The 26,859-nt window shown below is 48.4% G+C and overlaps 1 protein-coding gene across 1 annotated transcript; it reads left to right on the forward strand.

Annotated features, from left to right (window-relative positions):
• Nucleotides 1-1,357: 1,357 nt before the first annotated feature.
• LOC308677938 (embryonal Fyn-associated substrate-like) lies at nucleotides 1,358-25,599 on the forward strand (the record flags this gene model as incomplete). The annotated part of the gene is made up of 7 exons (XM_081344659.1): nucleotides 1,358-1,441; nucleotides 3,169-4,649; nucleotides 12,171-12,488; nucleotides 13,060-13,158; nucleotides 15,931-16,596; nucleotides 23,943-24,032; nucleotides 25,186-25,599. Exons 2-7 carry the CDS (start codon nucleotides 4,638-4,640, stop codon nucleotides 25,597-25,599), a joined length of 1,599 nt encoding a protein of 532 aa, XP_081200785.1. The 5' UTR covers nucleotides 1,358-1,441; nucleotides 3,169-4,637.
• Nucleotides 25,600-26,859: the final 1,260 nt, after the last annotated feature.

Consider the following 26,859-nt stretch of genomic DNA (forward strand, 5'->3'; position numbering starts at 1 on the left):
CCTTCCTTCCTTCCCATTTCCTGCCTTCTTTCCTTCCTTCCTTCCTGTTGTGTACGTAATCACACTTGGCCAAATAAAAGTTCTTTCTTTCTTTCTTTCTTTCTTTCTTTCTTTCTTTCTTTCTTTCTTTCTTTCTTTCTTTCTTTTTCTTTCTTTCTTTCTTTTTCTTTCTTTCTTTCTTTTTTTTCCTCTCTCTCTCTCCCTCCCTCCCTTCCTTCCTTCCTTCCTGTTGTGTATGTAATCACACTTGGCCAAATAAAAGTTCTTTCTTTCTTTCTTTTTTTTCTTCCTTCCTTCCTTCCTTCCTTCCTTCCTTCCTTCCTTCCTTCCTTCCTTCCTTCCTTCCTTCCTGTTGTGTATGTAATCACACTTGGCCAAATAAAAGTTCTTTCTTTCTTTCTTTCTTTCTTTCTTTCTTTCTTTCTTTCTTTCTTTCTTTCTTTCTTTCTTTCTTTCTTTCTTTTTCTCTCTCTCTCTCTCCCTTCCTTCCTTCCCCCCTCTCTCTTTTGCCCTCTGCCCACCACAAGCGAGGCCACGAGGGGAGCATCGAGAGATAAACCACCGTCCCCCTTAATCCAGGACATCTCCCCCCCACACCCCGGGACCCCTTGAATCCAGCGGAGTGCAGCAATTACATCCAGCGGGGGAAACCGGACCCTGCCTCCCGCAACCAACGCGGGGAACACTGCCTTTCCGCCGGCTGGGCGCGGGGTTGGGAAAGCTTCTGCAAAGCTGCCCGCGGCGCTAGTCCTCAAGACGCTCTTTCCCAGCTCCCCGCTCAATCCAGCCGGGCAGGACCGCTTCGGGCGGCGGGATGAGGCGGGGGAGGGGACGGGCGGAGGCCCAGGGGATCGGGGCGGGGAGGGCGCTTGGCGTTTCTCGCTCCCCCCTCCCGCCCTCACGCCCCCCCTTCTTTCCCCAAATCCCGGCTGGCAGAGGCGGTTTAGGACCCAGGAGCTGGCAGAGAGGCAGGCGACGAGCAGAGACGTGCGTGCCCGGGGAAAGAGGCGGGGGGGGGGTTGGGGGTGGGGGTGGCTGGGGGGGGGGAGACGGAGTTGGGGGGGGCTCTTGGGCGCCGGCCAGCGCCCCCTCCCTCCCTCCCTCCCTCCCTCCGGGCGCTGCAGAGCCGGAGGGAATCCCTTGGGAAAGGGTGGGGGGGACTTGGAAGAGGGGGGACCCCCCCCCAAGTGGGCACCGATCGGGAGGAGCCGGAGGAGGGCCGGGAGGGCTGGGCCAGCCCGGGGAGGGGAGGGGAGGGGAGGGGAGGGGGAAGAGGTCCAAGGGGCTAAACCCCCTCCCCACCCCGTCCAAGGAGGAGGGAGGGGGGAGGACGGGGAGGCTCCGGAGCGCCGGCGCAGAAGAGGCTCCGCCGCCGACTCGGCAAGCCGGGCTGGAGGCGAGGAGGGCGGCCGCGGGGGGCGCGTCTGCAAGGGCTGGCCAAGTAAGCCTCCCTCGGCCTGGATTGAAGGGGGGGCTGCAGAGGGGAGGAAGGCAGCAAAGACTTGGAAGCTTTTGGGGGGGTCTCCCTCCCTCCTCCCCCCCTCCTCCCCCCCCCGCCCGATGCCCCCCTTTTCTGCCCCTTCCTCCTCCTCCTCCTCTTCTCCTCCTCCTCCTTCTCCTCTTCTCCTCCTCCTCCTCCTCTTCTCCTCCTCCTCCTCCTCCTCTTCTTCTCCTCCTCCTCCTCCTCCTCCTCCTCTTCTCCTCCTCCTCTTCTTCTCCTCCTCCTCCTCCTCCTCCTCCTCCTCTTCTCCTCCTCCTCCTCTTCTTCTCCTCCTCCTCCTCCTCTTCTTCTCCTCCTCTTCTTCTTCTCCTCCTCCTCCTCCTCCTCCTCCTCGGTCCGCTTCTCCTTCTCCTTCTCCCTCTTTCCCGCCTGCTGCCTCCCCACCCAGGGGCCGCCCAGCCGGCCAGCCCAGCCCAGCCAGCCACGCGTCGGGCGGGCGAAGTGGGAGCCCGGCTGGGGGGGAAATTGCTGAGTCGGGATGCGGCGCCGCTGGAGGCTGGGATGCTCCGGCCCGCTGGCCGGCAGAAGGGAAAGGCAGCTGGGCCGGCGGGTGTGTGGGTGTGTGTGGGGGGGGGACCGGGGTTGTGTGTGTGTGTGGGGGGCTGCTCGGCTTTGGAAGGGGGGCCCGGAGAACGCGGGTGGGGAGGGGGGCGGCCTCGCGGAACTCTCTGCTCTGGGGGAGGGAGTGTAGGGGGGGGATCACAAGTTTGGGGAAGAGCTCTTAAGGTGTCCGAGGGAGGGAGGGAGGGAGGGTGGGTGGGAGAGAGAGTGAGAAGAAAGAAAGAAAGAAAGAAAGAAAGAAAGAAAGAAAGAAAGAAAGAAAGAGAAAGAAAGAAAGAAAAGAGAAAAAGAAAGAAAGAAAGAAGAGAAAGAAAAGAGAAAAAGAAAGAAAAAGAAAAAGAAAGGAAAGAAAGGAAAGAAAGAGAGAAAGAAAGAAAGAAAGAGGATTTAGGACAGAAGAAAGGAAAGAAAGCAAATAGACAAGAGGAAGGAAGGAAAAGGGATGGGGAAGAAAGAAGGAAGAAAGAAAGAGAGAAAGAAAGAAAAAGGAAAGAAAGAAAAAGGAAAGAAAGAGAAAGAAAGGTAGAGGGAGGAGGAAGGACAGAAGAAAGGAAGGAAAAAATAGACAAGAAGAAGGAAGGAAAAAGGAACAGGAGGAAAGAAAGAAAAGGAAAGACTGAGGGAAGGAGTTAAGAAAAGGGAAGGAGGAGAAGAGGAAGGAAGGAAGGAAGGACGAAGCAGAGGAGGAAGGAGAAAAAGGAAAGGAGGGAGATGGGAATGAGAGAAAGGAACGGGGAGGAAGGAAGGAAGGAAGAAAAAGAGAGGAAGGAAGGATGGTAGGAAAGGAAAGACAAAGGAGAGGAAGGAAGGAAGAAAAAAGGGAAGAGGGAAGGAAAAAAGAAAGGCAGAAGGAGAAGGAAAGGAAAGCAGGGAAGGAAAGAAAAAGGAGGGATGAAGAAAGAAAGAAAGAGAAAGAAAGAAAGAAAGAAAGAAAGAAAGAAAGAAAGAAAGAAAAAAAAAATACTTTTTAACCTTCCTCCAGAATGCAAGAAATCTCCCTTTGGGTTTGATCCAAAGGAGGGAAGAGCAGCCTTGGGGAAGTCACTTTCTTTAACTTAAGGCTGGAAACAAATCCTTAACAATAACTCCTTGTATTTTCTGCTCAGCAGGTGACCAAGAGGGGGGACACCGTGGAATTTGATGCTCCCACCCTCAGCCTGGAAGCAGGTTCTCTTCCGGAAACCTTTAGGAATTTGGGGAAATTTGCATGAAACTGCTCCCTGCCTCTCTGCCTGTCATTCTGGAATAAATATTTGGCCCAACAAAGAACAAAATATCTGGATTTTCGCAATGTGCCTCTGCTGACTCTGGACATTCCCGCCTGTGTTTCGACGGGAAGAATGACATACAAGATTATCCAGCAATCCTCGAAGTTGGCCAAGGATTTGGGGATCAGGAAACCTCCTTTGAGATTAAAATTATCTGGATTAGAACCTCACTCTCTAGCCTTGTAGGGAGAAAGGAGTTCGTTCGCTGTTCTGGAAGGATTACGTTTATTTGGAAATGCATCCAAATCCCTGGAGTTGCTTTTGCCCGTCCTCGTTGGAAATACGTGTCGGATTTGTGGGCGAATTGGAATTTTTTTGAACTGGATCGATGCCAGGCCTTTTCGGAATTGGGTGAAAGTTTGACTCAAAACCTCAATATTGGAACAAAGCAGAGGAGCGGAGAAAAATCGCAAAATATTAAAGATAGCTGCTGGTGAATCTTGCTTGTTCTCAGGAAAACAATAAAAGCTGCTTGCTGAATATTTTTGAAGGAATTTCTGAACTGGCTCTTTTTAATATATATATATTTATATATATATATATGGATTCAAGAGCAAAAGTTTGCGGGCAGATGTGATTCCACAAACTGTTGGTAATTTGGGCCTGTTCGTTGCCAAAAGGAAACTTCTGGATTCCATGACATTGCAAAATCTGGCTGTTCTCCTTATTCTGTTTTTTACAAGCTTTGGAAAGAAATCCCGTATAAATGTTTCTGGGCTGCTTTTCCACTTTCTGCTCGCTGCACAGACCTGTGTTCCAGCTTGTTGTATTTTGTCTTCCTTTGCTCAATCCTTTTGGCCTGGAAGCAATCCGAGTTACTCAAGTCGTTTTCCTGGGCTGATTTTACTGACCCAGAGATTTGGAAAACCTCAGAAAAACTGCTGGGGGAATAATCATAGGGAATTGCAAATTGCAACTGGCCGGACTTCTGAGGAAGAACCACGTTCACTACACAAAAAATATATAGGAACTACTGATTTTATTTAGAGATTTCCCCCCCCCCTACTTTGCATTGGAATATTCATCAGGAACCAGCTTGCCAAGGATTTTTTTGGAGAGTTATAGCTTCTATGTTTGTGGTTTGCTGGCCTCTTTAAGATGACGAAAAATCAATTTTAAATTTCTCAGGAATTTTTTTCTCTCTGTTGTTTGTTCTCCCTCCGGGCACAACGTACAGAGCAAAGGAGAAGAATGCTTCTAAAGGCTGGCTTTATTTTTTCAAGAGTCTTAATATATTAAGGTGTCATTCTGGTCCGCTGAGGCTGTTCAGGTCTTCTGATTCCTTTGTTTGATGTTGGAGGGCCAACATGTCTACAAGTGTAAGTAGGAGAGAAAGAAAAGAAAAAAGGAAAGAAAGAGAAAGAAAGAAAGAAAGAAAGAAAGAAAGAAAGAAAGAAAGAAAGAAAGAAAGAAAGAAAGAAAGAAAGAAAGAAAAAGAAAGGAAGGAAGGAAGAAAGATTGAGGGAGGGATAAAGTAAAAGGAAAGAAAGAAAGAAGAAAGAAAGAAAGAAAGAAAGAAAGAAAGAAAGAAAGAAAGAAAGAAAGAAAGAAAGAAAGAGAAAGGAAGGAAGGAAGGAAGGAAGATTGAGGGAGGGATAAAGTAAAAGGAAAGGAGGAAAGAATGAGAAGGAAGGAAAGAAAAAGGAGCAGGAGAAAGGAAGGGAGGGACAAAAAGAAAGGAAAAGGAAGGAAGAGAACAAATGAATGAATCAAGGAAGAAAGGGAGAGAGAGAAAGGGGAGAGAGTATGAAAAAGAAGGAAGGAAGATAGAAAGATTGAAAGAACGGGGAAGCAAGGGAGAGAGAAAAAGAATGAATCAAGCAAAGAAGGGAAAGCAAAGAGCAAAAGAAAGGGAGGGATAAACTAAAAACGAAAAGAAGGAAGGAAAGAATGAATGAGTCAAGGAAGGAAGGGGGGAAAAAGGAAAGAGGGGAAAGAAAAGAGAGGGAGTGACAAAAAGAAAGGAAAGGAAAGAATGAATGAATTAAGGAAGGAAAAGAGAAAAAGAAAGGAGGGAGGGAGGGAAAGAAAAAGATTTGAAGAAAACAAGGGAGAGAGAGAAGGGAAGGGAGGGAAAGAGAAGGAAAGAGGGAAAGAAAGATTAAAAGAAAGAAAAAGAAAGGGAGAGAAAGAAAAGAAAAAAAAGATGGAAACCTACCCTGACCAGAGTTTGTAGTAAAACAGGATTGAGAACAATTTTGACCTTAGTGAAAAGATTTGCATTCCAAGGTTATTTGGGCCTCCTCATTATCTGGAAACGGATAAGTGGTGGGGAAGGCTTTGATGTAGTGTTGACTTTGGTTGACAAAGAGGGGTGCAGAAAAAGCTATTTGGGGGGGGGAGAGGAACACAACGCTCTCCTGAATACTTTTGCAAATCAAAATACTTTTAATTCCACCACCGTTGTTGTTGTTGTTGTTAGCTGCGAAGTCGTGTCCGACCCATCGCGACCCTATGGACAACATTCCTCCAGGCCTTCCTGTCTTCTACCATCTTCTGGAGTCCATTTAAGCTCACGCCTACTGCTTCAGTGACTCCATCCAGCCACCTCATTCTCTGTCGTCCCCTTCTTCTAGTGCCCTCGATCTTTCCCAGCATTAGGCTCTTCTCCAGTGAGTCCTTCCTTCTCATTAGGTGGCCAAAGTATTTGAGTTTTAGCTTCAGGATCTGGCCTTCTAAAGAGCAGTCAGGATTGATCTCCTCTAGGACTGACCGGTTTGATCGCCTTGCGGTCCAAGGGACTCGCAGGAGTCTTCTCCAGCACCATAGTTCAAAGGCCTCAATTCTTTGGCGCTCAGCCTTTCTTATGGTCCAACTTTCACTGCCATACATTGCAACTGGGAAGACCATAGCCTTGACTATACGCACTTTTGTTGACAGGGTGATGTCTCTGCTTTTTAGTGTGCTGTCTAGATTTGCCATGGCTTTCCTCCCCAGGAGCAAGCGTCTTTTAATTTCTTGGCTACAGTCCCCATCTGCAGTGATCTTGGAGCCCAGGAAAACAAAATCTGTCACTACCTCCATTTCTTCCCCATCTATTTGCCAGGAATTGAGAGGGCCAGATGCCATGATCTTGGTTTTCTTAATGTTAAGTTTCAACCCAAGTTTTGCACTCTCCTTCTTCACCCGCAACAAGAGGCTCTTTAGTTCTTCTTCACTTTCTGCCATTAGAGTGGTATCATCTGCGTATCTTAGGTTGTTGATATTTCTTCCGGCAATCTTAATTCCAACTTTTGATTCATCTAGCCCTGCCTTTCTCATGATGTGCTCTGCATATAGGTTAAATAGGCAGGGCGACAGTATACAGCCTTGCCGGACTCCTTTCCCAATTTTGAACCAATCAGTGGTTCCATGTCCAGTTCTCACTGTTGCTTCTTGACCCGCATATAGGTTTCTCAAGAGACAAATAAGATGGTCTGGTACTCCCATCTCTTTAAGAACTTGCCACAGTTTGTTATGATCCACACAATCAAAGGCTTTAGCATAGTCAATGAAGCAGAAGTAGATGTTTTTCTGGAACTCCCTAGCTTTCTCCATGATCCAGCGTATGTTGGCAATTTGATCTCTAGTTCCTCTGCCTCTTCGAAATCCTGCCTGTACTTCTGGTAGTTCTCGATCCACATACTGCTGAAGTCTAGCTTGTAGGATTTTAAGCATGACTTTACTAGCATGAGAAATGAGTGCAATGGTGCGATAGTTTGAACATTCTTTGGCACTGCCTTTCTTTGGAATTGGAATGTAAACTGATCTTTTCCAATCCTGCGGCCACTGTTGAGTTTTCCAAATTTGCTGGCAAATTGAGTGTAGCACTTTTACTGCACTGTCTTTTAAGATTTTGAATAGCTCAGCTGGAATACTGTCACCTCCACTAGCTTTGTTGTTGCTCAGCTTTTCTAAGGCCCACTTCACCTCACATTCTAGGATGTCTGGCTCGAGGTCAGTGACCACCTCATTGTGATTATCTGGGACGTTAAGCTCATTCTTGTATAGTTCCTCTGTGTAATTTTGCCACCTCTTCTTAATCTCTTCTGCCTCTGTTAGGTCCCTGCCATTTTGGTCCTTTATCATGCCCATTTTTGCATGAAACGTTCCCTTCATCTCTCCAATTTTCTTGAAAAGATCTCTGGTCCTCCCTATTCTATTGTTTTCTTCTATTTCTTTGCACTGTTCATTTAAGAAGGCATTCTTATCTCTTCTAGCTATTCTCTGGAATTCTGCATTCAATTGGGCATATCTATGTTTTTCTCCCTTGCCTTTCGCTTCCCTCCTTTCCTCAGCTATTTGCAAAGCTTCCTCAGACAGCCATTTTGCTTTCTTGCATTTCTTTTTCTTTGGGATGGTTTTGGTTGCTACCTGTTGTACAATGTCGCGAACCTCTGTCCATAGTTCTTCAGGCACTCTGTCTATCAGATCTAATTCCTTAAATCTATTTGTCACCTCTACTGTATATTCAACAGGGATATGATTTAATTCATACCTGAGTGGCCTAGTGCTTTTCCCTACTTTCTTCAGTTTAAGCCTAAACTTTGCAAGGAGAAGCTCATGGTCTGAGCCACAGTCAGCTCCTGGTCTTGTTTTTACCGACTGTATAGAGCTTCTCCATCTTTGGCTGCAGAGCATATAGTCAATCTGATTTCTGTGTTGACCGTCTGGTGATGTCCATGTGTAGAGCCGTCTCTTGGGTTGTTGGAAAAGAGTGTTTGCTATGACCATCGTATTCTCTTGACAAAATTCTATCAGCCTGTGCCCTGCTTCATTTTGTACTCCAAGGCCAAACTTGCCTGTTATTCCAGTTATCTTTTGGCTTCCTACTTTAGCATTCCAATCCCCCATGATGATAAGGACATCATTTTTTGGTGTTACTTCTATAAGGTGCTGTAGGGCTTCATAGAACCGGTCAATTTCATCCTCTTCAGCACTGGTGGTTGGGGCATAGACTTGGACTACTGTGATATTGAATGGTTTGCCTTGGATTCGAACTGAGATCATTCTGTCATTTTGAGGATTGTATCCCAGTATTGATTTTCCTACTCTTTTATTCACTATGAAGGCTACTCCATTTCTTCTGAGGGATTCTTGCCCGCAGTAGTATACCTGATGGTCATCTGAATTAAATTCACCCATTCCTGTCCATTTTAGTTCGCTGATACCTAAGATGTCGATGTTCAGTCTTGTCATCTCTTGTTTGACCACGTCCAGCTTTCCTTGATTCATGGATCTTACATTCCAGGTTCCTATGGAGAAAAAATCTTTACAGCATCGGACTTTCCTTTCACCACCAGACATATCCACAGCTGAGCGTCCTTTCAGCTTTGGCCCAGTCGCTTCATTCTTTCTGGCGCTACTAGTACTAGCCCTCTGCTCTTCCCCAGTAGCATATTGGACGCCTTCCGACCTGAGGGGCTCATCTTCCAGCGTCATATCGTTTTGCCTTTTGGTACTGTCCATAGGGTTTTCATGGCAAAGATACTGGAGTGGGTTGCCATTTCCTTCTCCAGTGGATCACGTTTTGTCAGAACTCTCAGCTATGACCTGTCCGTCTTGGGTGGCCCTGCACGGCATAGCTCATAGCTTCATTGAATTACGCAAGCCCCTTCGCCACGACAAGGCAGTAATCCATGAAGGGGAATTCCACCACCACCACCACCCAAAAAAAAACCCAGGCCTTCCTTTGCAGCTAGGGTTCTACCTGCGTGGTTTTGCACGAGGTGAAAGTTTTTTAGCTTCAGATTTTCTTGGAAAGCACTTTTTGTGTGTTTTGGCTAACCACAAGGTAGTCCTTGACTGACAACAATTTGTTTAGAGACCGCTCAGAGTTACAACGGCACGGGGGGAAAAAAGCGACATATGAGCGTTTTCCCCCCACTCGTGACCGTTGCGGCGTATCTCCCATGGTCACGGGATCAAAATTTAGACACTTGGCAACTGGCATGTACTTATGACGGTTGCAGCGTCCCGGGGTCACGCTATCCCCTTTTGCGACCTTTTGACAAGCACAAGTCAATGGGGGGATGCCGGATTCACTTAACAACTGCGTGATTAACAACGGCAGCGTTTCCCTTAACGAACTGTGGCAAGAAAAGTCGCAAAAGGGGGCCAAACACACTTAACAAATGTCTCGCTTAGCGGCAGAAATGTCGGGTTCTGTTGTGGTCGTAAGCCGAGGACTACCTGTCAAGGGAAATCGAGTGGCTTATGGGTTTCCGAGTCCCTTGTCACAATTAAGAGCAGGCTCCCCTGGCCAATCTGAAAAAATATGGCAGCTTTTCTGAGGTGAAAAGTTAGGCCTCGTTTCGATTTTCTGTTGATGAGGAAATATTTCCCATAACTAATGTAAAATTTTGGCTCCCTGAAATTCATCAACTTCGGCTTTCTGGGCTGTGTCTTAAACTCCCCCAAATGACATAATTTCTGGCTAAATTTTATCTGTCAACACCCAGGCGGGTGATTTTGCTTTTCTCCGCCAAGTTACCATCAGCAGTTTTTCCCCCATCACCTCATCAAAAAAGATTATTGCTCAAGATGTATATTATATTTTAGCCTGATTATTGTAGCGTTTGCAGGATGCTCGGATGGCTAAACAAAGGCTGGGGGGGGGGGAATTGGGAAATATTGCTAGTCCTCGACTTACAACAATTCATTTAGTGACCATTTGAAGTTACAACGGCGCTCAAAAAATAACATGACTTTTTTTCACACTTAACGACCGTTGCAGCAACCCCAGAATCACATGGTAAAAATTCAAGACACTTGGCAAGTGACTCGTATTTACGACGGTTGCAGTGTCCCAAGGGTCACGTGATCCCCTTTTGCAACCTTCTGACCAACAAAATCAATGGGGGAAGCCGGTTTCACTTAACAACCGTGTGACTGACTTAACAACTGCTGTGATTCACTTAACAGCTGTGGCAAGAAAGGTCGTAAAGTGGGTCAAAGCTCACTTAACAACCCTGTTAATAACAGCTACAGTGGTTCTCTCAACAACTGTGGAAAGAAAGAGTGTAAAATGGGGCAGAATTCACTTAACAATGGTCTTGCTTAGCAATAGAAATTTTGGGCTCAATTGTGGTCGTAAGCTGAGGACTACCTCAACCTTGAGCTGAGCCATGGAGGTTTAGCAGGCAAGGAAGAGGATTGGGGTGGGATCTGCCAGTGCTTTGAGCCAACAGGGTCTCTGTAAATGGAAAAGAAACTGGGTCGCCATTAAGTGTAACCAGGTTAGGCAATATGGCGGTCAGGCCTCATAGGGAAATACAGCTAGTGCTCGCCTTACAACAGTTCATTTAGTGACCATTCGAAATTACAGCAGCGATGAAAAAAGTGACGATCCTTTTTCACACTTATGACCGTTGCAGCCTCCTCATGGTTATGTGGTCAAAATTTAGACGCCGGGCAACTGACTCATATTTATGACGGTGGCAGCGTCCCAGGATCATGTGATTCCCTTTTGCAACCTTCTAACACAATGGCGAAGCCGGATTTGCTTAACTGTGTTACTAACAATTGCAGTGATTCACTTAACAACTGTGGCAAGGGAGGTCGTAAAACAGGGCCAAAGTCACTTAACAAACGTTTCACTTGGCAGATGCAGAAATTTGGGGCGTCATAACGGCTTTCAAGCATCCAAACGTAAATCACGTGACGGTGGGGGAGGCTGCAACGAGTCGTAAGTGTGAAAAAGGACCCTAAGTCCCTTTTCTCAGTGCAGTAGTAACTTCGGACGGTCACTAAGCAAACTTTTGTAAGTCGAGGACTAGTTCTATTGCTGATTAGTCCGGGAAATGCTTAAAAACTGGGTTTTGGGTGAAAAACAAAAGTTTTGGTTGCAAAACTCGGCGACTGTTTATAAAAGGGGATGCCGAGCAATGCCAGAGCTTGTCCTGGTTCGTCCTGTTCCCAATTTCTGGGCAAACTTCCCAGCCGGAAGTCTTTTGCCTCCTTGCTATTTTTCGAGGGAATTCAAGCATGGATGTGCTTGCATTTAAAAATGCAGCTTATCGGTGCAGCCTTAAGGAAGGCCAGGGTTCATCCCTAGTGGGTAGAGCCCATTCAGAATATCAATGAAGGGGAGGTGGCTGGATTAAGGCCCGTTCAAAACTCCCCGCCAGTGAAGAGCTAACATTCTCCCTGAGGCACTAGTTTTCTATGTGCGGGGAGAGCAAATTTGCAGTTCTTTGGCCTCAGGCTCTCAATCAGATGTTTCCAAAACAGCTTCAGCTCCTGGGGAACAGGATGATGGGGTGGCTGCAGGATGCAGTTGGAGAAGGTAGAATAGCCGAGCACGATGGGAGTTGTAGTTGTAAGAAATGCCTATGTAACTTTATGTGATATAATAATCTTTCTCATACATACATACATATTTCTAAATGTCCCCATTAGGTGGAGATCTAGCACAGAAGCCCAGGACATTTTTAATATACAGATAGTCCTCATTTAGCAACCATAAAAACTTGATTGAAACGCGATTTTTGCAATCTCCGCTCAGCTTTCCTTTGCTTTACAGACCTGTAAAGACCTGCTGGCAAAGTTCCTTTTTCATCACCGTCCTAACCGCAAACGGTCGCTAAACGAGGCAGTCGCTCAACAAGGACTGCTTGTTATAGAAGGGCAGATGCTCGTAAAGACAACCATTAAATTTTACCGTTGTTGGTTCCCACCTCGTGTTGTAAAAAGGTCCTTTCAGCCTCTTGCTTGTGGGTAACCTAACCAGCCAGGTGGGCTAGGAATTCTGGGAGTTGTAGTCTGGGTATTCTGGGAGCTGCAGTCTTAAGGTATTCGTAAGCCGAGCTTTGGAAAGTGTGACCTGAGCCTTGTGTATCCACCTTGTTTTTCATCCACAGGTGCAGTTGTGTCGCGCTCTGTATGACAACACGGCCGAGTGTCCGGACGAACTCTCGTTCCACAAGGGGGACCTCATGGTCCTTCTCCAGCCCGAAGGGACCGGCCTGGAGGGCTGGCACTTGTGTTCGTTGCACGGCCAACAAGGGATTGTGCCGGCCAACAGGGTGAAGGTCCTCCCCGAGTCAGGATCTCACCCAAACCACACCTCAGCAGAGGTCTACCAAGTGCCGAAGAAGGACGGTCTTCTGGTGGGAAAGATCTCAGATGGAGCCACGGAGGAGTGGAGAAGGAGAGAACAAAGGAAAGAAGAACAGGAGGTGAGGAGGACCTGAAAGTCCTCTCCTGCTTGTTTCTCTCCATGATGCCACCTTGGATGACACTGACTATCCCCAGAGACTCCTCTTCCACCTTCTCAAACTTCTACCCAAGACCCCAAAACTGGACTTCGACATCTCCCCTTCCCTCAGAGCAGAGTTTAGCAGCCTGTCAACGTCCAGATACATCGAGATGTTCCCCACCCCCATTTTAGCTGGGCGTGGATGATGGGAATTAGGCTCCGCCATCTTTTCAAGGCCCCAGGCTGGAGAAGAGTGCCTACTAGAACAGATCTTGAGGAGGAACCCTTTGATCATCTAAATCCCTAAACTGCTGACCCAAATCTTCCCTGTTTTTTGAGGTCCACCTGGAGGGTAGGGGGTGGGTCACACAACCCACCATGATGGAAGCTGGTTTGCCCCACCACCACACTCAACCGCGAACTCTCCATCCCTTTTTTTTTAAAACCCAGGAATGTTGGGCGAACCTATCTCAGTTATGAGCTGCAGGGATCTGCTGCTTCTCTCCGAATCCTGATTCCTGGTTTCTCCTTGTCTTTGTCTTCCACCCCAGGTGTATGAGATACCGCCACCCGCACGGCCCTGCCCTCTGCCCCCAGAGGGCATCTACAGGGTGCCACGGGGGACCAGAAGAGAAGAAGAATCTGGGGAGGTACTTTGAGAGAATAAGACAGATGAGAAGATGGCCTGTTTTCATCCTGGACAGCCGTAGTTGGTTCCAGCCTTCTCCAACCTTGGCCTTTTCTTGCCACAGTTGTTAAGTGGATCGTTGCGGTTGCTAAGTGAGTTGCACGGTTGTTAAGCAAATCCGGCTTTCCCACTGCTTGTTAGGAGGATGCAAAATGGGGATCGTGGGACACCCACCCCCTCGGGTCACTGCAACCGTCATAAATATGAGTCAGTTGCCAAGCGTCCGAATGTTGATCTCATGACCGCAGGGATGCTGCAACGGTCGTAAGTGTGAAAAACAATCCTAAGTCACTTTTTCCAGTGTCGTTGTGGCTTCAAACAGTCGCTAGATGATATGACCAGCATTGTTATTATTCTATTCTGTTCTATTCCATTCCATATTTTTTATTCCATTCCATATTTTCTGTTCTGTTCTATTCTATTCCATGTTTTCTATTCCATTCCATTCCTTATTTCTATTCCATTCTATTCTATTCCATATTTTCTATTCCATTCAATTCCATTCCTTATTTCTTTTCTATTCTATTCTATTCTATTCTATTCTATTCTATTCTATTCTATTCTATTCTATTCTATTCTATTCTATTCTATTCTATTCTATTCTATTCTTATTATATTTTATATTTTATTTTATTATGGTTAATCTTCAATTTGATTCACAGTCTGGGACTGGTAAAAACTTATCAGTTCAAGTCTTAACCAAGGACCTAAGAGCTGTTAAGGTAGCGTCTGAGTATATAGGCAGTTCCGAGTAAGGGTGGTGGTGGGGTGTGTGTGTGTGTGTGTGTGTTTCTTTTTTGCAAAGTCAGAATATTCAGGTCTAATAAGTTCAACAATTCCCTATATCTCGGCAGCCCTTTGGGAATTGCTCCAAGGGCTCCTATTGCTACAACCATTGATTTTTTTATCTCCACGGTCGCTCAACGTCAATTTGCAAATCCCGATATTTTGTTATTTCTTTTCCTAGCTGTTTCTCTTCACTTCGTGCATCCCCTAGCATTGCAATAACAGCCAGGCAATAGTCACGTCAGGCGTGCTGTGGGCTGGATGTCTTGTCTGTTTGGATCCGAAAGTCTCCCAGGATCTTGACTTGCTCTTTTTAAAGACTTTTGTCAATTCAGTACCCAGTAATTTTTGCTGCATTATTTTTCTTCTTCTTCTTCTTCTTCTTCTTCTTCTTCTTCTTCTTCTTCTTATTATTATTATTATTATTATTATTATTATTATTATTATTATTATTATTATTATTATTATTATCTCAGCTGGGTTGGAAGCAGAATAGAATTGAAGACATTTCTTGGATGAGAAGCAAAAGTTTTGCAGTTGCCCCATTTTTATTAGCTTATCAAAATATATCTGACCTCTCCGCAAGTCGCCATCGGATGGGGTGCCCGGTGGCGGCTGGACAAAGCCTCCAGGCTGGGGGGGGCGGAAAAAGGAAGGACAAGCGGCCGCGCCTGTTGGATTAAATTTTACGCCTGTCCTGGCGCGGAGAGTAATTGTATCTGAGCCCTTTATAAAGGGGACAGCTGCGTGCAAGGGGGCCCTTTTTCCTTCCCCCAGCTAAGCCAACATTCGCCTTAGATGGAGAAAAACTTGGGTGAGAAGGACAGGTGAGAATGCGGAAGGAGCAGCTGGTGAGGTTTAAAAAGCAAGGCTAGGCTGTAATTTTGGGGAGCGTCCCCTGGTGTCTTTTCAAGGCCGGAAGGCCGTCTGGATCTCCAGATTAGGCCAGAAGTCAAGTCTGGTCAAACAAACCAAGATGGTCATCGGTCAAAGAGGCTGCAACAGATCCGTCAGCAAGCAATACAGATAGCCTTCGACTTAGTTAACAACCATTCGTTTGGCGAACAGCACTGAAAAAGTGAGTTTTTAACACTCATGGCTGTTTGCAGCATCCCCATGGTCAGGGGATTAAAATTCGGACGCTTGGAAACTGGCATGTACTTAAGACGGTTGCGGCATGTACTTAAGACGGAGTTACGTGATTCCCCTTTTGCGACTTTCCGACAAGCAAAGCCAGATTCCCTTAACAAACCAGGTTGCTGTCTTAACACCTGCCCTGATTCACTTAACAACTGTGGCAAGAAAGGTTGGAAAATGGAACAAAATTCACACAATAGCTGTCTTGCTTAAGGCCAGAAAGTTTGGGCTCCATTGTGGTCGTGAGCTGAGGCGTTGAAAAACTCTGTCCCAAAGGCCTCAGAGCCAGCCATGGGGATTCTGGGAGTTGAAGTCCACACACCTTCCAAAGCCCTAGTTTGACAAACACTGCATTGTCTTGATGTATAATGTAAGCTGTGGTTTGTTTTAACCACGGCACATGGACTAAACCAGGGGTAGGCAACCTCGGCTCTTTTATGACTCATGGACTTCAACTCCCAGAATTCCTGAGTCAGCTGACTCAGGAATTCTGGGAGTTGAAGTCCATGAGTCATAAAAGAGCCGAGGTTGCCTACCCCTGGACTAAACCACTAAAGCAGGGATCCTACGTCAAGCTAAGCCATAAACTGCAGTTTACAATCACACTGACTATGTTTATCATCTGTGCTGAGCTCTCCGCTCCTGATCAAGCCACGTTGGGTGGTTCAAACGCACCGAGATGTAAACTGTGGTTAATAACTGGATTCACCCCCGCCAAACTATTTTATGGCTTAGCTTGACGCCCGACCCCCCCCCAAACATGCTTCAATTTGGGAACTCTTCTTCTTTATCCTTTTTTCTCCGCTCGCAGGTTTATGATGTGCCCTCATCTTTGCTCCGGGACGTGGTTTTGGACACGTACGATTCTCCCGCCTCACGGGTCAAAAAAGTCGCTCGGGTGGCCCCCCAACCCAGCGCCCCTCCAAACGCGGACGAGGCCTACGACGTGCCCCTTGCCTTCAAAAAGGAGGAAGAGAAGGACGAAGGAAGTTGCGAAGGGCCACTGATCTATGCCATCCCGTCTAATTTACGCCGCGCTTCAGCCTTGCTTAACTTGTACGAGTCTCCCGAAGACATCCGGGCGGGAGGAAAGGAGGAAGAAGAGGAAGAGGAAGATGGGGCCATTTACGACGTTCCTCTGCTGACGCCCAGCACCCCACCTTTGGAAGGAACCCTCCAAGGACTCAGCCTAAGGGACCCGGGACCCCCTACTCGCCCCCGGCTGCCATCCGCGGAGAGCCTATCCCGCCGTCCGCTGCCCGCTCTTCCTAGCGAGGAGCGGCTTTCCGGAGAGCCTCCACCTCCATCGCCCAGCATCGTGCGGAAGGGCAGTATCCAGGACCGTCCGCTGCCTCCCCCTCCACCCCGGCTGGGGGGTCTCGGGGCGGGTGAGCAGGTGGACCAAGCCAGGGATGACGTCCACAACGAATATGAGGGGATCCGTCTGGCTGACGAGTACGATTATGTCCATTTGAAGGTAAGGATGGTTCAACCTGAACTCGACGTCGGGACGTAATCTAGACGCCACGATGCTTTTGCAACGGTCCTCGACTTACGACTGTAACTGAGCCGGGCAATTATGGTTGTAAAGTGGTTACTATAGGACCAAAACCGTTTTGCTTTTTTTTGGGGGGGGGGTTTCACTTTCTTTTTTACAGAGGTTGTTAAGCCAATGCAGCAGTCGTTCAGTGAACCCAGTGGCCGTTAAGTAAGGTCATCGATCACAGTAACCTGGCTTTTGCGGGAAACCGTAATTGCCGGTTTGCAGCAAAGACATTGTGCTACTAGTCCTCAGCTTTCATTTTGTGCCCGTACAAAGTGACATTTACTGACCTTTCATTTATTTATTTTTTATTTTATTTTATTTTAATTGCATTTATATCCCGCCCTTCTCTGAAGACTCAGGGCGGCTTACAAGCTTAGCAGTAGCCTTCATTCTATGTATATGCCTGCTTATTAGGGTTTTTCACACACACCCCAGCGGCATTATTACAAAGTCAGCTTATTGCCCCCAACAATCTGGGTCCTCATTTTACCTACCTCGGAAGGATGGAAGGCTGAGTCAACCTTGAGCCTGGTGGGATGCGAACCTGCACTAATTGCAGGCAGCTGGTGTTACTTAAGGAGGCATTAGCCCACTACTCCACCAAGGCCCGTTCAAAATTAAAAACGCCACTGAAAAAAAAATGACTTAGGAGCTTTTTTCCCCACACTTACGACCTTTGCAGCATCCCCCCAGGGTCATACGATCAAAATTCAAGACGCTTGGCAACTGACTCATATTTATGACGGTTGCAGCGTCCGGGGGGTCACGGGATCCCCTTTCTGCAACCTTCCGACAAGCAGGATCAATGAGGGAAGCCAGATTCACTTAACAGCCCGGCTACTAACTTAATAGTTGCAGTGATACACTTAACGACCGCAGCAAGGAAGGTCCAACAACGGAGCAAAACTCACTTAACAACGTTCTCGCTTTGCAGCATGAACGTTGGTCTCAACTGTGGTGATGGGTCCACCTATAAATTGTGACGGCAAATGGCCGTAAAGGCAGGCTGGTTGCCGAGCGTCCAAAACGCAGTCATGTGACCCTGGCAGCCATTGGAACTTCAGACGGTCGCTAAGTGTCACCGTCTTAAGCTGAGGACTCTCTGCAGTCTGGGTGCTGAAGCGTTTTGGCTTTTCGGTGTTAAGAGCAAGCGACCCACAACTTTCAGCCTATTGTAGGCTCCACCCCTTTGCCCACCAAAAGGGGCAGGGCTTCGTGACATCGTGGCTGCCGCCATTTTGACTTTTTTGACCTCCCCTGCCTGAACCCTTGGATAACCGGCGGCCCTTGCATGTTATAACTCCAGCAAAGCTACAAAAAACTGGGCTACTCGGAACATCTTACATTTTAAGGAGATACCCTCAGGGGTCTTCAAACTTGGCCCTTTTATGACTTGTAGACTTCAACTCCCAGAATTCCTCAGCCAGCATGCCTGGCTGAGGAATTCTGGGAGTTGAAGTCCACAAGTCATAAACAGGCCAAGTTTGAAGACCCCTGAGATACCTGGTTGATACCTAGGATGCTGGCAGCAACCCGTGTCAACCATTTAGTGCCAGTCAATTTGAGCGTTCAGTTGACTGAGTTTCATGTTTTATGAATAAAAGTTTTAAATAATAATAACAACAACAACAACAACTGGACGGGACCTTGGAGGTCATCTAGTCCAACCCCCTGCTCAGGCAGGAAACTCTATCCCGTTTCAGACAAATGGCTGTCCAGTCTCTTCTTAAAAGCTTCCAGTGTTGCAGCATTCACCGCTTCTTGAGGCAGGTAGTTCCACTGGTTAGTTGTTCTAACTGTGAGGAAATTTCTCCTCAGTTCTAGGTTGCTTCTCTCCTTGACTAGTTTCCATCCGCTGCTTCTTGTTACCAGACAGATCCCTTCGAAATTCATCTCCTCGTCTCTAGATCCGCCTGCTTAAAAAAAAAAGGGGGGGGGGCGGAAATTATGACTTAAACATGAGATTATTCCTTAAATTTGGCCTTGCGGTTCTTCCGTTGCCTGTGGTACAAATTAGAAAGACTTCACACAGCCTTTCAGTGTGATGTTTTTTACAAAATGGGGTTTATTTTCCTCGCTTGCAAAGTTCGCTCTCAGCCTTGACATATTTCCATTCTTTTCCTTCCCCAAACCAGAGGTGAACATTAACCCAAAATGACATTAATCTTAAGACGCGTCACAACGACCAAGTGTAGCGCAACGTGATTTGGGGGAAACTGCTTCGTCTCGAACCCGACACCGGTTTAAATTTTTAAATGTAAAAAGCAGATTCCTCGAAACAAATGCCCGCCTTTTCTTTTGAGGTAAAATCCATGGCGCTTTAAATAGGCTTACCTCCCGGTGTATTGTGTGCGCCGGAATTACGGGCGGTCCTCAACTTACAACGGTCCATTTAGTGCAGGGGTCTTCAAACTTGGCCCTTTTATGACTTGTGGACTTCAACTCCCAGAATTCCTCAGCCAACTAGACCAGGGGGCCTTCAAACTTGGAGGAGAAGCCCTTTGCAAGGATCATCCCAGTTGGTAAAACTATAAAAAAAATATTGCAGTAATGGAAGCAGATCTTTGTTATCGGGGATTTGTGATTCAGCATGGGTTGTGAATTCAGCCCACTGTGGTGGTTTATGGTGTGAACCTCGGTGAAACAAGCTATGGCTTAGTGTGATGCACCAACCCGGCTTCCTTGTCTGTGCTGAAGGTAAGACCATTTGAATGGAGATGCTTGATTGGCAGGGATGCAAGTACCGTACAACTCTAGGCCGTGGAAGCTGGCTTGATCCGTAAGCCATTGTTAAACAGGGGCTTAATGTCCAGGCAAAGCAGGCCTAGGACTCTTTCTAAGGCAGGGTCTTCAAACTTGGCCCTTGGATGACTTGTGGACTTCAATTCCCAGAGTTCCTCAGCCAGCCTGGCTGAGGAATTCTGGGCATTGAAGTCCACAAGTCATCCAAGGGCCAAGTTTGAAGACTCCTGCTCTATCTAACACACGCAATTTGGCTGCCTTTCCGCTCACATTTTAATCTGGCAATTAATGCCAACTCCCAGCTGGGGAATTCTGGGAGTTGAAGTCCACAAGTCATAAAAGGGCCAAGTTTGAAGACCCCTGATTTAGTGACTGTTTGAAGTTACGACGTCACTGAAAATGGTGACGAATGGCCGTTTTTCACACTTAACGGCTGTTGCAGCATCTCCCGTGGTCGCGAGATCAAGATTCAGATGCTCGGCAACTGACTCGGATTTATCACGGTTGCCGTGTCCCGGGGTCACGTGACTGCCTTTTGCGAACTTCGGACAAGCAACGTCAATGGGGAAGCCGGATTCACTTAACAACCGTGTGACTAAACCCCTGCAGTGATTCACTTACTGACTGTGGCAAAATGGAGGGAAAACCCACTTAACAACGGTCTTGCTTAGCAACAAAAAGGTTGGGTTCAGTTGTGGTCGTAAGTCAAGGACTGCCTGTATTTTACCGCGACCTCTCTCTTATTTATTCAAATACAGATACGTCCTCAACTTACAACAATTCATTTAAAGTTACAACAGCACTGAAAAAAGTGACTTGGGACCGCTTTTCACACTTACGATCGTTGCGGCTTCCCTGAGGTCACCTGATCAAAATTCAGCCACTTGGCAACTGACTCACATTTGTGATAATTGCAGTGTTTCCCCGGGGTCACGTGATCCCTTTTTGCGACCTTCTGACACGGGGCTTCCAACCTGGCCCTTTTATGACTTGTGGACTTCAACTCCCAGAATTCCTCAGTCGGCCATTTTGATGAAACCACAGGCTGGGATCCAGACCATGGGTCTTCAAACTTGGCCCTTTGATGACTTGTGGACTTCAACTCCCAGAATTCCTCAGTCGGCCATTTTGATGAAACCGCAGGCTTGGATCCAGACCATGGGTCTTCAAACTTGGCCCTTTGATGACTTGTGGACTTCAACTCCCAGAATTCCTCAGTCGGCCATTTTGATGAGACCGCAGGCTTGGATCCAGACCATGGGTCTTCAAACTTGGCCCTTTGATGACTTGTGGACTTCAACTCCCAGAATTCCTCAGTCGGCCATTTTGATGAGACCGCAGGCTTGGATCCAGACCATGGGTCTTCAAACTTGGCCCTTTTATGACTTGTGGACTTCAACTCCCAGAATTCCTCAGTCGGCCATTTTGATGAGACCGCAGGCTTGGATCCAGACCATGGGTCTTCAAACTTGGCCCTTTTATGACTTGTGGACTTCAACTCCCAGAATTCCTCAGCCAGCGTGACTGGCAGAGGAATTCTGGGAGTTGAAGTCCACAAGTCATAAAAGGGACATAGTTCCCTCATGCTGGCTGAGGAATTCTGGGAGTTGAAGTTCACAAGTCATAAAAGGGCCCAGTTTGAAGACCCCTTGTTCTGACACAAGCAAAGTCAATGGAGGGAAGTCGGATTCACTAAACAATCGGGTTGCTAACTTAACCACTGCGGCGGTTCACTTAACGACCGCGACCAGGAAGTTCGCAAAATGGGGCAAAACCCACCGTCTCAGTTCAGCCACGGAAGTTTTGTGTTGCGATCGTAAGTCAAGGCCTACCTGCGTTGTATTGAGCCCTCTCTTTTACGCATTCAAATATTGCATTTTTATGGTGAAATTCAGCCCGTTCTGAATCCCACCACCATTTTGATGGGTGGAGAGAAAGAGGCGGGGGGGGGAAAAAAAGAGCGAAAATGTTGTCGTCGAAACTACAAAGCAGCCCGGGGAACCAGTTTTGTTTGTTTTGTTGTAGCCAGCAGAAAATATTTGCAGGGCGAAATAGTTTACCTACCGAAAATTCATATTAGGGTTTAAGGCAGGGATCTCCATCCTTGGCAACTTTTAAGACTTCTGGACTTCAACTCCCAGAATTCCTCAGCCAGCCAAGCTGGCTGAGGAATTCTGGGAATTGAAGTCCAACAAGTCTGAAAGTTGCCAAGGTTTGAGGACCTCCGGTTTAAGGGATTCGGTCGGTGGCCCGACGGGGCTCACCTTTCAAAATCCCAAATGCCAACCAATAAGAAATGGGCCTGGACACACACACACACACACACACACACAGAGAGAGAGAGAGAGAGAGAGAGAGAGAGAGAGAGAGAGAGAGAGAGAGAGAGAGAGAGAGAGAGAGAGAAACGTTTGCTGAAATAACAGAGCCTGGACGGAGTTTGGGGGCTGCAAAGAAGAAAAAAAAGGCATTTGGGAAAATGACTTGTCAAATAGGATGTGGGCTCAGATTTGCTGCGTTGAGCCTGGGAGGTGGGCTTGGTGGGGGGAAAAAATGAAGGCTCAGTGGGAATGAGGGCCTGGGGGTGAGGGGGGGGTGTCTCTGAATCACAAGCATCGCAGGGCTGGCCGGGGGGGGGGGATCTTTCCTGGGCTGACCTGTATTAATTGTGATTGTTTGCCGTTTTGAGTTTTTCAAGAGAAGCTTCTTAATGGCGTTGCGACCTTTGGTTTTGTGTCTTATTTATCCGGTGTTAAGACTCAGCAAAGAAACGCACTCTTGTTGTCGTCCTTTCTTTCCTTCCCGTCTTCCACACTTCTTCCTCTTCCCATCTTCCACCTTCCTTCCTTCCCTTCTCCTCTCCTCTCCTCTCTCCTTCTGTTCATCTTCCTTCCTTCCGTACTTCTCCCCTCCCCTTCTCTTCTCCTCTCCTTCCTCTTCCTTCCTTTCTCATTCTTTTTTCCTTTTTTTTTGCTTCACCTCTCCTCTTCTTCCTTTCTCTCCATCTTTTGTTCATCTCCTTCCTTCTCTCCTCCCCTCCCCTTCCCTTCACTCCCCTCCCTCTTCACTTTTCCTCTCCTCTCTTCTCCATTTCTATTCATCTTCCTTTTCCTTCCTTCTTTCCTTCCTTCCTTCCTTCCTGTTACCCTTCTTTGCTTCTTCTCTTCTTTTCTCTCCTCTTTTCTCCTTTTTCTTCTCCTCTACTTCTCCTATTCTCCTTCCTTCCTTCCTTCCTTCCTTCCCTTTCTTTGCTTCTCTTCTCTTCTCCTCTCCTCTCCTCTCCTTCTCCTATTCACCTTCCTTCCTTCCTTCCTTCCTTCCTTCCCTTTCTTCGCTTCTCTTCGCTTCTCTTCTCTTCTCTTCTCTTCTCCTCTCCTCCTATTCACCTCCTTCCTTCCTTCCTTCCTTCTTTCCTTCTTTCCTTCCTTCCCTTTCTTCTCTTCTCTTCTCTTCTCCTCTCCTTCTCCTATTCACCTTCCTTCCTTCCTTCCTTCCCTTTCTTCTCTTCTCTTCTCTTCTCCTCTCCTCTCCTTCTCCTATTCACCTTCCTTCCTTCCTTCCTTCCTTCCCTCCCTTCCTTCTCTTCTCTTCTCTTCTCTTCTCCTCTCCTTCTCCTATTCACCTCCTTCCTTCCTTCCTTCCTTCCTTCCTTCTTTCCTTCCTTCCCTTTCTTTTCTTCTCCTCTCCTCTCCTCTCCTTCTCCTATTCACCTTCCTTCCTTCCTTCCTTCCTTCCCTTTTTTGCTTCTCTTCTCTTCTCTTCTCCTCTCCTCTCCTTCTCCTATTCACCTTCCTTCCTTCCTTCCTTCCTTCCCTTTCTTTGCTTCTCTTCTCTTCTCCTCTCCTCTCCTTCTCCTATTCACCTTCCTTCCTTCCTTCCTTCCCTTTCTTCTCTTCTCTTCTCTTCTCTTCTCCTCTCCTTCTCCTATTCACCTTCCTTCCTTCCTTCCTTCCTTCCTTCCTTCCTTCCCTTTCTTTGCTTCTCTTCTCTTCTCCTCTCCTCTCCTTCTCCTATTCACCTTCCTTCCTTCCTTCCTTCCTTCCTTCCTTCCCTTTCTTCTCTTCTCTTCTCTTCTCCTTTCCTTCTCCTATTCACCTTCCTTCCTTCCTTCCTTCCTTCCTTCCTTCCTTCCTTCCTTCCTTCCTTCCTTCCTTCCTTCCTTCCCTTTCTTTGCTTCTCTTCTCTTCTCCTCTCCTCTCCTTCTCCTATTCACCTTCCTTCCTTCCTTCCTTCCTCCCTTCCTTCCTTCCTTCCTTCCTTCCTTCCTTCCTTCCCTTTCTCTTCTCTTCTCCTCTCCTTCTCCTATTCACCTTCCTTCCTTCCTTCCTTCCTTCCCTTTCTTCTCTTCTCTTCTCTTCTCTTCTCTTCTCTTCTCTTCTCTTCTCTTCTCTTCTCTTCTCTTCTCTTCTCTTCTCCTCTCCTCCTATTCACCTCCTTCCTTCCTTCCTTCCTTCTTTCCTTCCTTCCCTTTCTTTTCTTTTCTTCTCTTCTCCTCTCCTCTCCTCTCCTTCCTTCCCTTTCCCTTCTTCTCTCCTCAGGGCACTGATAAAATCCAGCAAAAAGCAACCACACCCGAAGCCAGCCCCACACTTATGGTCCCGGAAGAGGCAACTCCCACCGAAGAAATGGTATCTCTACCTTTTACCTTTCGAACCCTTTGTTCTCACCCTCTCCCACCCGAATTTACGGCCCTGGGGCCAGGGATCCCTCCTGGGGGGCCCAGCCCTTAAGAAGCAGGACATTGGTTGGAAGCCGACCCTTGGCTCCCCCCCACCCCCCCACCCCTGCCTCCCCTCCCAGCCGTTTTGCTGGAATGTAAGCCGGCTGGAATTTGGACCCGCTGATTGGAATCACCGTGCATCTGACCACAACCACTTGTGCAAACAGAGGGGTCCGGCGGGATTGGGTGGGGGAAAAAACAGCCAAAAATGTCAACAGCCACGCTGCCACCCAAACTGACCCTTGGTTTGTGTGCTGTCGTTTTTTTCATGCCCTCTGCAAAAGCTACCGAGCTCCGATCACACTGTCCTGGCAGCAGTGGCGTAGCGTGGGGGGTGCAGGGGGGGCCGGCCGCACCGGGCGCAACATCTGGGGGGGGCGCGCTCGCACTGAGCTGCTCAGAGAGCCCCAAGGGCTGCACAGAGTCGGCTTGGCTCCGCTCTCGAGCTGCTCTTTCTTGCAAAGCGAAACGAGTCCGGCAGGTGAGATGGGCGGCCACATAAACTGAATAAAATAAATAGAAGCGCCCAACTCTCCGCCCAGGCTCAGGCCAACCGCAAGCGCCCCGCAGGCGCCCCGGCAGGCTTGGCCGAGCGAAGACGGACCCGCCGGCCGGCTGGCCTAGCTTCGTGCGCATGCGTGGCTTTATTTAGCGGGGCTCACGTGCGAGCTTGAATGCAGCGGCTCTTGCAGGTCGGAGCCCCGCCCAGCCGCCCTCGAGAGGGACCCGGAAGCATCCCGCATGCGCGCGACTCTTCTTGGAAAGTCTACGCCGCTGCGGGGCGCGTCTTTTCGGCGGTGCCATGACGTCACCGGGTTAGGGGGCGCAAATTGCCCCGGGTGCTGACAACCCACGCTACGCCACTGCCTGGCAGCCATCTTGACTCTTTTGACACACACACCCCACCTACCCCTTGGATCCTGCCGGATTGAAATATTCTTTGATTAAAATCCCCTGGGAAAAATTCAGCTGCCGGAGGTGGGGGGGGGGGAACGGCACAGGAAATGTCGATTTCCCAGTGGCGGGGAGTTCCTAAGATTGCCGTGTCCTCTCCTTGCCAGGCGCCGCCGTCCCCGGAGGACAGCCAGCTGCTGCAGTTCTACACGGGGCAGTGCCAGGCGCACTACCGCACCCTGCTCTCCGCCATCGAAGCTCTCTCCGCCAGCGCCGGAGCCCACCAGCCGCCCCGGGTCTTCGTGCCGCACGGCAAGTTCGTCATCGTCACGGCGCACAAGCTGGTGTTCGTGGGCGACACCGTCTCCCGCCTGGCGTCTTCGGCGGCCGTGCGGGCCAGGGTGGGGGCCGCCAGCACCGCCCTCTGCCAAGCCTTGAAGGAAGCGGTCCTCTCGGTCAAGGGGGCCGCTTTGCGCTACCCGTCGCCGCCCGCCGCCCGCGAGATGCAGGGCTGCGTAGCCGAGTTGTCGCGCCAAGCTCTGGCCTTCACCACCTTGCTGGGCGCCCTGGCGCCCTCTTGATCCGGGACTCCGCAAAGCTGCCGCTCTACCCGGAGGTGGACGATGGGTCTGTCTCCTTCCTGCGGAGGGTGCCATCCCGGCTAGCAACGGTCCTGGAATCGGTACGGATGTTCAGCTCGTCCGTCCTTCCAAAAAACCGCGGGCCCGAAGGCGCCCCGTCGTATCTCGAGGACCTAAGCTCGGCCTCCTTCCTTCCTTGGTGCCCTACAATCTTCCTAGCCAAAGAACGCCCCCCTCCCCCGACTTTGGCCCTTCTACGCCGGCGTCTCTCGAACTCGGGACCCCCCTCCGCTACCGGAGTTCCGGAAGGGCCACCCCATCATCCACGGGGATGAACGGATTGAGGTTGGGGGGGGGGAAGAGGGGGTAGAGGAAACGGGGGACCTTGGCTGCTTTGTGGATGCTCCTGATGGTCTCCTTCTCTCTCGGGACACCCCCAGAGGCTTAACAGGAAGGGAGGAAGAAGAAAATGGCTGCCAAATGGGGGTGTCTCGTTGCCAGGCCCCCCCTTGCCCTCCCGATAAGCTGCAATAAAGGATATTGTGTCAAGGATTGGAAAGGCAAACAGTATAAAAGGTTATTAAATTAGAAGGGTTATTTCTCAACCTTGATCCCTTTAAGAGGGTTGGACTTCAACTCCCAGAATTCCCCATGGCTGGCTGGGGAATTCTGGGAGTTGAAGTCCACCCCTCTTAAAGGGACCCAGCTTGAAAACACCCTGAATTAGCAGAAACACCTTCAGAATATCAGTAAACGGGGACAAAGTACTTTTTTTTTTCTCTCAGGAAATATTCCCCAGACACGCACTAGGTTTGATGATAATAAAATAGGTGGAAAAATAACGGCTGTGTGTTTAAAAAAAATGATGTTTTTAAACTCCCGGTGGGTTCCTTCCTTCTCCATTCAGCTGCACAGACAGTCCTCGACTTATAACCGTTCATTTCGCGACTGTCCCAGAGTTACACTGGCGCTGTAAAAAGTGATTTACGACTGGACCATCACCGGGTCGCTGTGATCACGTGATCAAAATTCAGGCGTTCAACAACCGGCATGTATTTACCCGGCTGCGGCGTCCTGGGTTCAAGGGGAGGGGGAGCTGGATTCACTTAACGACCCACATGCTTCATTTGACGATTGCAGCGACCCACTTAACAACCGTGGCAAAAACGACCATAAAGTAGGGCGTGAGAAACCTAACAGCCTATTTAGCGATGGCAATTCTTGGTCATAAATTGGGGATTACCCGTGCGTGGAGCATCG

The sequence above is a fragment of the Vipera berus genome, assembly GCF_964194415.1.
Source record: "Vipera berus genome assembly, chromosome: Z".
Classification (NCBI taxonomy): Eukaryota; Metazoa; Chordata; class Lepidosauria; order Squamata; family Viperidae; genus Vipera; species Vipera berus.